The following is a 10,402-nucleotide window of genomic DNA, read 5'->3' as shown; positions in this document are numbered from 1 at the left end:
TTGAGTAGCTAGATGTATTGTTGAGTTACTTTGAGTAGCTAGATGTATTGAGTTACTTTGAGTAGCTAGATGTATTGAGTTACTTTGAGTAGCTAGATGTATTGAGTTACTTTGAGTAGCTAGATGTATTGAGTTACTTTGAGTAGCTAGATGTATTGAGTTACTTTGAGTAGCTAGATGTATTGAGTTACTTTGAGTAGCTAGATGTATTGAGTTACTTTGAGTAGCCACATGTATTGAGTTACTTTGAGTAGCTAGATGTATTGAGTTACTTTGAATAGCTAGATGTTTCTCTTTCTGTCTCTCTCCATCTGTTTCTCTGTCTCTCTCTCTGTCTCTCGGTCTCTCTCTTCCTGTTTCTCTCCCTCTGTCTCTCGGTCTCTCTCTTCCTGTTTCTCTCCCTCTGTCTCTCGGTCTCTCTCTCCCACTGTCTCTCGGTCTGTCTCTTCCTGTTTCTCTCCCTCTGTCTCTCGGTCTCTCTCTTCATGTTTCTCTCCCACTGTCTCTCGGTCTCTCTCTTCCTGTTTCTCTCCCTCTGTCTCTCGGTCTCTCTCTTCCTGTTTCTCTCCCTCTGTCTCTCGGTCTCTCGGTCTCTCGGTCTCTCTCTCCCACTGTCTCTCGGTCTGTCTCTTCCTGTTTCTCTCCCTCTGTCTCTCGGTCTCTCTCTTCCTGTTTCTCTTCTTCTGTCTCTCGGTTTCTCTCTTCCTGTTTCTCTCCCTCTGTCTCTCGGTCTCTCTCTTCCTGTTTCTCTCCCTCTGTCTCTCGGTCTCTCTCTTCCTGTTTCTCTTCTTCTGTCTCTCGGTCTCTCTCTTCCTGTTTCTCTCCCTCTGTCTCTCGGTCTCTCTCTTCCTGTTTCTCTCCCTCTGTCTCTCGGTCTCTCTCTCCCACTGTCTCTCGGTCTGTCTCTTCCTGTTTCTCTCCCTCTGTCTCTCGGTCTCTCTCTTCCTGTTTCTCTTCTTCTGTCTCTCGGTTTCTCTCTTCCTGTTTCTCTCCCTCTGTCTCTCGGTCTCTCTCTTCCTGTTTCTCTCCCTCTGTCTCTCGGTCTCTCTCTTCATGTTTCTCTCCCACTGTCTCTCGGTCTCTCTCTTCCTCTTTCTCTCCCATTGTCTCTCGGTCTCTCTCTTCCTGTTTCTCTCCCTCTGTCTCTCGGTCTCTCTCTTCATGTTTCTCTCCCACTGTCTCTCGGTCTCTCTCTTCCTGTTTCTCTCCCTCTGTCTCTCGGTCTCTCTCTTCCTGTTTCTCTCCCTCTGTCTCTCGGTCTCTCTCTTCCTGTTTCTCTTCTTCTGTCTCTCGGTCTCTCTCTTCCTGTTTCTCTCCCTCTGTCTCTCGGTCTCTCTCTTCCTGTTTCTCTCCCTCTGTCTCTCGGTCTCTCTCTTCCTGTTTCTCTTCTTCTGTCTCTCGGTCTCTCTCTTCCTGTTTCTCTCCCCCTGTCTCTCGGTCTCTCTCTTCCTGTTTCGCTCCCCCTGTCTCTCGGTCTCTCTCTTCCTGTTTCTCTCCCTCTGTCTCTCGGTCTCTCTCTTCCTGTTTCTCTCCCTCTGTCTCTCGGTCTCTCTCGGTCTCTCTCTTCATGTTTCTCTCCCTCTGTCTCTCGGTCTCTCTCTTCCTGTTTCTCTTCCTCTTTCTCTCGGTCTCTCTCTTCCTGTTTCTCTCCCTCTGTCTCTCGGTCTCTCTCTTCCTGTTTCTCTCCCTCTGTCTCTCGGTCTCTCTCTTCCTGTTTCTCTCTCTCGGTCTCTCTCGGTCTCTCTCTTCCTGTTTCTCTCCCTCTGTCTCCCTCTCCATCCCTTTTCACCCCCACTCTCCCTCTCTGTCTTCCTCCCTGTCTCCCCCCATCCCTCTCTCCATGTCTCCCTCCATCCCTATATCCCTACATCCCTCTCTCCTGTCTCCTTCCATCCCTCTCTCCCTGTTTCCCCCCATCCCTCTCTCCCTGTCTCCCTCCATCCCTCTCCCTCTCTCCCTCCATCGCTCTCTCCCTGCCTCCCTCACTCCCTGTCTCACTCTATCCCTCATTCCCTGCCTCCCTCCATCCCTCTCTGCTTGTTTCCCTCCATCCCTCTCTTCTGTCTCCCTCCATCCCTCTCTCCTGTCTCCCTCCATCCCTCTCTGCTTGTTTCCCTCCATCCCTCTCTCCTGTCTCCCTCCATCCCTCTCTCCTGTCTCCCTCCATCCCTGTCTCCTGTCTCCCTCCATCCCTCTCTCCTGTCTCCCTCCATCCCTCTCTTCCTGTCTCCCTCCATCCCTCCCTCCCTGTCTCTCTCCCTCCATTCCTCTCTCCCCCTCTTCCTCCATCCCTGTCTCCCCTCTCTCTGATCTCAGGGTTTCTCCAATGTGAGCTTGGACAAGGTCTTCCAAGGCGGGGCCAACATATCAGGCTTCCAGATAGTGAGCCCTGAGAACCCCATCGTTCAACAGTTCCTACAGCGCTGGGAGAGGCTGGATGAAAGGGAATTCCCAGAGGCCAAGAACACCCCGCTCAAGGTACCTACTGCAGACTACAGAACAGCAGCCAAGCCTTTCATGATGTTCTGTTATGTATGCAAAACAGAATGAATCCATCTCTTCTTTTGGATAGAGCGCTCTCCCTCTTGTCCTTCTCCATTCTTCTCCTCTCAGTATCTGTCACTCTCCCATTCTCTTTCCTCTCCTTCTCTTCACCTCTCTTCTCCTCTCTTTTCCCTTCTCCTCCTTTCTTCTCCTCTCTTCTCCCTTCTTCTCCTCTCAGTATGTCACTCTCCCATTCTCTTTCTTTTTTTTCATTTCTCTCCTTCCCCAATGATCAATATATCGATAGACAGATCCGATGCAAAGTTTTAGCATAGCTTCAATTTACATGTAATTAAACAATGATCAATGCATTTGAAATTACACTTAATTGTCCCCCACGTTCGTATGTTAGTCACAAGCGATATCTCAGACACCACTGGCCCAATTCTCACCAAACTTGGAAGAATGATGCATCTTGACATAGAGATCCGGCATTTCCAAAGTTACACTGATTGGCTCAAGGTGGGAGCTATAGTAATGAACTGAAACACATCCTCAAATCACACGCTTCCAGGACAACAGGTGTAGACTAACAGTGAAATGTTTACGGCTTATTTTCCAACAAGGCAGAGAGAAAGATAAGATACAAATAAAATAAACAGACATAGTGACACCAGGAATAAATACACAGTGAATAACGAATAGAAATAACGAGTGAAAAAAGTTAGAGTGAGATGGTGAGAGTGAGAGAGAGAGAGTGAGAGAGTATATTGTATATTATCTACCTCACTTGCTTTGGCAATGTTAACATATGTTTCCCATGCCAATAAAGCCCCTTGAATTGAATTGAATTGAGTAAGAGAGTGAAATGGTGGGAGAGTGAAATGGTGAGAGTGAGATAGTAAGATGGTGAGACATTGAGAGAGTGAGATGTGAGAGAGAGATGGTGAGAGAGGGAGAGAGTGAGAGTGGGAGAGTGGGAAAGAGAGAGGGAGATGGTGAGAGTGGGAGAGTGGGAAATAGAGAGGGAGAGAGTGAGATGGTGAGAGAGTGAGAGTGGGAAATAGAGAGGGGGAGAGCGAGATGGTGAGAGAGTGAGAGTGGGAAATAGAGAGGGAGAGAGCGAGATGGTGAGAGTGGGAAATAGAGAGTGAGATGGTGAGAGAGTGAGAGTGGGAAAGCAAGAGGGAGAGAGTGAGAGTGGGAAATAGAGATGGTGATGGTGAGATGGTGTGGTTAATTGGCCCGGGGGGGAGGGGGGGGCATGTTTACTGTTGCCTCATTACATTTAGTCATGGTGTTGGATAACGAACGACCAGTTCTCTCCAAATCAAGGTACGGTTTGGGATGAACATGTGGGACATTGTGATCGTTGCATCGATGTGTTTCAACTCTACAGTGAATCTCTCCGCAGAGAGAGATCTTCACAGCGCACTTACAAGGAATACCTGTTGTATTCGGGCATATATGACAAATAACATTTGATTTGATTTCTGCAGTTTTCCATCCCCAGAATCTTCTACTTTGTCCCCTGTTCATACCTGAATGAATGGAATAATTAATTATTTATTGATGTACTGTTTGCCAGCTACAGTGTTCAGTGTTCTCTTCTCTCATGATCTCTCTTGTGCTCCCTCTGATCTCTCTTGTGCTCCCTCTGATCTCTCTCTGTCCTCCCTCTGATCTCTCTCTGATCTCTCTCTGTCCTCCCTCTGATCTCCCTCTGATCTCTCTCTGATCTCCCTCTGATCTCTCTCTGATCTCCCTCTGATCTCCCTCTGATCTCCCTCTGATCTCTCTCTGATCTCCCTCTGATCTCTCTCTGTCCTCCCTCTGATCTCTCTCTGATCTCCCTCTGATCTCCCTCTGATCTCTCTCTGATCTCTCTCTGATCTCTCTCTGATCTCCCTCTGATCTCTCTCTGATCTCTCTCTGATCTCCCTCTGATCTCCCTCTGATCTCCCTCTGATCTCTCTTGTCCTCCCTCTGATCTCTCTCTGATCTCCCTCTGATCTCCCTCTGATCTCTCTCTGATCTCCCTCTGATCTCTCTCTGATCTCTCTCTGATCTCCCTCTGATCTCCCTCTGATCTCTCTCTGATCTCTCTCTGATCTCCCTCTGATCTCTCTCTGTCCTCGGCAGTACACGTCAGCTCTGACCCACGATGCCATCCTGGTGATCGCGGAGGCGTTCCGGTACCTGCGGCGCCAACGGGTAGACGTGTCACGCCGAGGCGGCGCAGGAGACTGTCTGGCCAACCCTGCCGTGCCATGGAGCCAGGGCATCGACATCGAGAGAGCTCTCAAAATGGTAGGAGGGAGAGAGACAGAAAGCGGGGCAGATGGGGAGGGAGGTGGAGAGAGAGAAGGAGGGAGGGAGGAAAGAAGGTAGGTATGGAGGGAGGGGGAGAGAAAGAGGGGGGAAGTAGTGAGAGAGATGGAGCGGGTAAGAGTTAGATTGAGAAAACGAGACAGAGAATGAAAGAAAAAAAGAAAGAAAGAAAGAAGGAAGGAAGGAAAGAAAGACAGAGAGGCAGAGAGAGATAGAGAGCGATAGAAAGAGAGGCAGAGAGAGATAGAGAGCGATAGAAAGAGGGGGCAGAGAGAGATAGAGAGCGATAGAAAGAGGGGGCAGAGAGTGATAGAGAGCGATAGAAAGAGGGGGCAGAGAGAGAAAAAGAGGCATAGAGCGATAGAAAGAGAGGCAGAGAGAGATAGAGAGCGATAGAAAGAGGGGGCAGAGAGAGATAGAGAGCGATAGAAAGAGGGGGCAGAGAGTGATAGAGAGCTATAGAAAGAGGGGGCAGAGAGTGATAGAAAGAGGGGGCAGAGAGAGATAGAGAGCGATAGAAAGAGGGTGCACAGAGAGATAGAGAGCGATAGAAAGAGGGGGCAGAGAGAGAGAGAAAGAGAGGCAGAGAGAGATAGAAAGAGGGGGCAGAGAGAGAGAGCGATAGAAAGAGAGGCAGAGAGAGATAGAGAGCGATAGAAAGAGGGGGCAGAGAGAGAGAGAGCGATAGAAAGAGGGGGCAGAGAGCGATAGAAAGAGGCAGATATAGATAGAGAGCGATAGAAAGGAGGGGCAGAGAGAGATAGAGATTGATAGAAAGAAGTGGCAGAGAGAGATGGAGAGCGATCGAAAGGGGGTGCAGAGAGAGAGAGAAAGAGAGGCAGATAGAGATGGAGAGCGATAGAAAGGGGGGGCAGAGAGAGAGAGAAAGAGAGGCAGATAGAGATAGAGAGCGATAGAAAGAAGTGGCAGAGAGAGATATAGAAAGAGAGGCAGAGAGATATAGAGCGATAGAAAGAGGGGGCAGAGAGAGATAGAGAGATATAGAAAGAGAGGCAGAGAGATATAGAGCGATAGAAAGAGGGGGCAGAGAGAGATAGAGAGATATAGAAAGAGAGGCAGAGAGATATAGAGCGATAGAAAGAGGGGGCAGAGAGAGATAGAGAGATATAGAAAGAGAGGCAGAGAGAGATATAGAGCGATAGAAAGAGGGGGCAGAGAGATAGAGATATAGAAAGAGAGGCAGAGAGAGATATAGAGCGATAGAAAGAGGGGGCAGAGAGTGATATAGAGCGATAGAAAGAAGGGGCAGAGAGATAGAGAGATATAGAAAGAGAGGCAGAGAGAGATAGAAATGCTATAGATGGAAGGAATGCAGTTTGGAAACCTACCAAAAAACAATTAGGCAACAGCAAATTCAATCCCTTTTAGACAACTTCCTGGGTAAAACGTTCCACTGCAATAGTGAAGGTGTAAACTTGGCAGTAGAAAATCTTAACAGTATATTTGACCTCTCAGCTTCCCTATCAAATCTAAAAATCTCAAATAGAAAACCGAAGAAAATGAACAACAATGACAAATGGTTTGATAAAGAATGCAAAAATCTAAGAAATAAATTGAGAAACCTGTCCAACCAAAAACATAGAGACCCGGAAAACCTGAGTCTACGCCTTCACTATGGTGAATCACTAAAACAATACAGAAATACACTACGGAAAAAGAAGGAACAGCACGTCAGAAATCAGCTCAATGTAATTGAAGAATCCATAGACTCTAACCAATTCTGGGAAAATTGGAAAACACTAAACAAACAACAACACGAAGAATTATCTATCCAAAATGGAGATGTATGGGTAAACCACTTCTCCAATCTTTTTGGCTCTATAACAAAGAATAAAGAGCAAAAACATATACATGATCAAATACAAATCCTAGAATCAACTATTAAAGACTACCAGAACCCACTGGATTCTCCAATTACCTTGAATGAGTTACAGGACAAAATAAAAACCCTCCAACCCAAAAAGGCCTGTGGTGTTGATGGTATCCTTAATGAAATGATCAAATACACAGACAACAAATTCCAATTGGCTATATTAAAACTCTTTAACATCGTCCTTAGCTCTGGCATCTTCCCCAATATTTGGAACCAAGGACTGATCACCCCAATCCACAAAAGTGGAGACAAATTTGACCCCAATAACTACCGTGGAATATGCGTCAACAGTAACCTTGGGAAAATACTCTGCATTATCATTAACAGCAGACTCGTACATTTCCTCAATGAAAACAATGTACTGAGCAAATGTCAAATTGGCTTTTTACCAAATTACCGTACAACAGACCATGTATTCACCCTACACACCCTAATTGACAACCAAACAAACCAAAACAAAGGCAAAGTCTTCTCATGCTTTGTTGATTTCAAAAAAGCCTTCGACTCAATTTGGCATGAGGGTCTGCTATACAAATTGATGGAAAGTGGTGTTGGGGGTAAAACATACGACATCATAAAATCCATGTACACAAACAACAAGTGTGCGGTTAAAATTGGCAAAAAACACACACATTTCTTCACACAGGGTCGTGGGGTGAGACAGGGATGCAGCTTAAGCCCCACCCTCTTCAACATATATATCAACGAATTGGCGCGGGCACTAGAACAGTCTGCAGCACCCGGTCTCACCCTACTAGAATCCGAAGTCAAATGTCTACTGTTTGCTGATGATCTGGTGCTTCTGTCACCAACCAAGGAGGGCCTACAGCAGCACCTAGATCTTCTGCACAGATTCTGTCAGACCTGGGCCCTGACAGTAAATCTCAGTAAGACCAAAATAATGGTGTTCCAAAAAAGGTCCAGTCGCCAGGACCACAAATTCCATCTAGACACCGTTGCCCTAGAGCACACAAAAAACTATACATACCTCGGCCTAAACATCAGCACCACAGGTAGCTTCCACAGAGCTGTGAACGATCTGAGAGACAAGGCAAGAAGGGCATTCTATGCCATCAAAAGGAACATAAATTTCAACATACCAATTAGGATCTGGCTAAAAATACTTGAATCAGTCATAGAGCCCATTGCCCTTTATGGTTGTGAGGTCTGGGGTCCGCTCACCAACCAAGCTTTCACAAAATGGGACAAACACCAAATTGAGACTCTGCATGCAGAATTCTGCAAAAATATCCTCCGTGTACAACGTAGAACACCAAATAATGCATGCAGAGCAGAATTAGGCCGATACCCACTAATTATCAAAATCCAGAAAAGAGCCGTTAAATTCTACAACCACCTAAAAGGAAGCGATTCCCAAACCTTCCATAACAAAGCCATCACCTACAGAGAGATGAACCTGGAGAAGAGTCCCCTAAGCAAGCTGGTCCTAGGGCTCTGTTCACAAACACAAACACACCCCACAGAGCCCCAGGACAACAGCACAATTAGACCCAACCAAATCATGAGAAAACAAAAAGATAATTACTTGACACATTGGAAAGAATTAACAAAAAAACAGAGCAAACTAGAATGCTATTTGGCCCTAAACAGAGAGTATACAGTGGCAGAATACCTGACCACTGTGACTGACCCAAACTTAAGGAAAGCTTTGACTATGTACAGACTCAGTGAGCATAGCCTTGCTATTGAGAAAGGCCGCCGTAGGCAGACATGGCTCTCAAGAGAAGACAGGCTATGTGCTCACTGCCCACAAAATGAGGTGGAAACTGAGCTGCACTTCCTAACCTCCTGCCCAATGTATGACCATATTAGAGAGACATATTTCCCTCAGATTACACAGATCCACAAAGAATTCGAAAACAAATCCAATTTTGATAAACTCCCATATCTACTGGGTGAAATTCCACAGTGTGCCATCACAGCAGCAAGATTTGTGACCTGTTGCCACAAGAAAAGGGCAACCAGTGAAGAACAAACACCATTGTAAATACAACCCATATTTATGTTTATTTATTTTAACTTGTGTGCTTTAACCATTTGTACATTGTTACAACACTGCATATATATAGTATGACATTTGTCATGTCTTTATTGTTTTGAAACTTCTGTATGTGTAATGTTTACTGTTAATTTTTATTGTTTATTTCACTTTTGTATATTATCTACCTCACATGCTTTGGCAATGTTAACACATGTTTCCCATGCCAATAAAGCCCCTTGAATTGAATTGAATTGAATTGAAATTGATAGAAAGAGAGGCAGAGAGAGATAGAGAGCTATAGAAAGAGGGAGCAGAGAGAGATAGAAAGAGAGGCATAGAGAAATAGAGAGCGATAGAAAGAGGGGGCAGAGAGAGATAGATATTGATAGAAAGAGGGGGCAGAGAGAGATAGAGATTGATAGAAAGAGGGGGCAGAGAGATAGAGAGAAATAGAAAGAGAGGCAGAGAGATAGAGAGAAATAGAAAGAGAGGCAGAGAGAGATATAGAGCGATAGAAAGAGAGGCAGAGAGAGATATAGAGCGATAGAAAGAGAGGCAGAGAGAGATAGAGAGCTATAGGAGACACATTTCCTCCTCTGCTTCCCAGATGTCCTCACATAGACCTCTCACAGTGAAAATCTCTCCCCCTCAGCTCATCTCTCTCAAATACAAAGAGCCTCTCATTCTCATTACCATAAACCCACATCTTTTATTAAAGCCTATCAGTTCCATCATTTGATAATCGCCAACGGCCCTGCCTATGTGAATACCTGCCATTTCCTAATACCAGCTTTTTCCACATTTGATAATAACTTGTCAGTCTGTATTACACGTTGTTCTGCGTGTTTTGATAATAACTTGTCAGTCTGTATGACACGTTGTTCTGTGTGTTTTGATAATAACTTTTCAGTCTGTATTACACGTTGTTCTGTGTGTTTTGATATTAACTTGTCGGTCTGTATTACACGTTGTTCTGTGTGTTTTGATAATTACTTGTCAGTCTGTATGACACGTTGTTCTGTGTGTTTTGATAATAACTTGTCAGTCTGTATTACACGTTGTTCTGTGTGTTTTGATAATAACTTGTCAGTCTGTATTCCACGTTGTTCTGTGTGTTTTGATAATAACTTGTCAGTCTGTATTACACGTTGTTCTGTGTGTTTTGATAATAACTTGTCAGTCTGTATTACACGTTGTTCTGTGTGTTTTGATAATAACTTGTCAGTCTGTATTACACGTTGTTCTGTGTGTTTTGATAATAACTTGTCAGTCTGTATTACACGTTGTTCTGTGTGTTTTGATAATAACTTGTCAGTCTGTATTACACGTTGTTCTGTGTGTTTTGATAATAACTTGGCAGTCTGTATTACATGTTGTTCTGTGTGTTTTGATAATAACTTGTCAGTCTGTATTACACGTTGTTCTGTGTTTTTTGATAATAACTTGTCAGTCTGTATTACACGTTGTTCTGTGTGTTTTGATAATAACTTGTCAGTCTGTATTACACGTTGTTCTGTGTGTTTTGATAATAACTTGTCAGTCTGTATTACACGTTGTTCTGTGTGTTTTGATAATAACTTGTCAGTCTGTATTACACGTTGTTCTGTGTGTTTTGATAATAACTTGTCAGTCTGTATTACACGTTGTTCTGTGTGTTTTGATAATAACTTGTCAGTCTGTATTACACGTTG

General features: G+C 44.8%; 1 protein-coding gene across 1 annotated transcript in view; it reads left to right on the top strand.

Annotated features, from left to right (window-relative positions):
* The window catches only part of LOC139581940 (glutamate receptor 3-like), a 178,474-nt gene that overhangs the window by 87,106 nt on the left and 80,966 nt on the right, over window positions 1-10,402 (top strand). Inside the window, exons 5-6 of the mRNA XM_071412131.1 lie at window positions 2,317-2,478; window positions 4,627-4,794. Of these exons, the coding sequence (XP_071268232.1) occupies window positions 2,317-2,478; window positions 4,627-4,794 (330 nt within the window). The remainder of the gene's footprint in view (window positions 1-2,316; window positions 2,479-4,626; window positions 4,795-10,402) is intronic.

This window comes from Salvelinus alpinus, chromosome 7, assembly GCF_045679555.1.
Source record: "Salvelinus alpinus chromosome 7, SLU_Salpinus.1, whole genome shotgun sequence".
In the NCBI taxonomy this organism is placed as follows: Eukaryota; Metazoa; Chordata; class Actinopteri; order Salmoniformes; family Salmonidae; genus Salvelinus; species Salvelinus alpinus.
The sequence above is the reverse complement of the archived record's forward strand: the minus strand, read 5'-3'. Positions and strand labels throughout refer to the sequence as shown.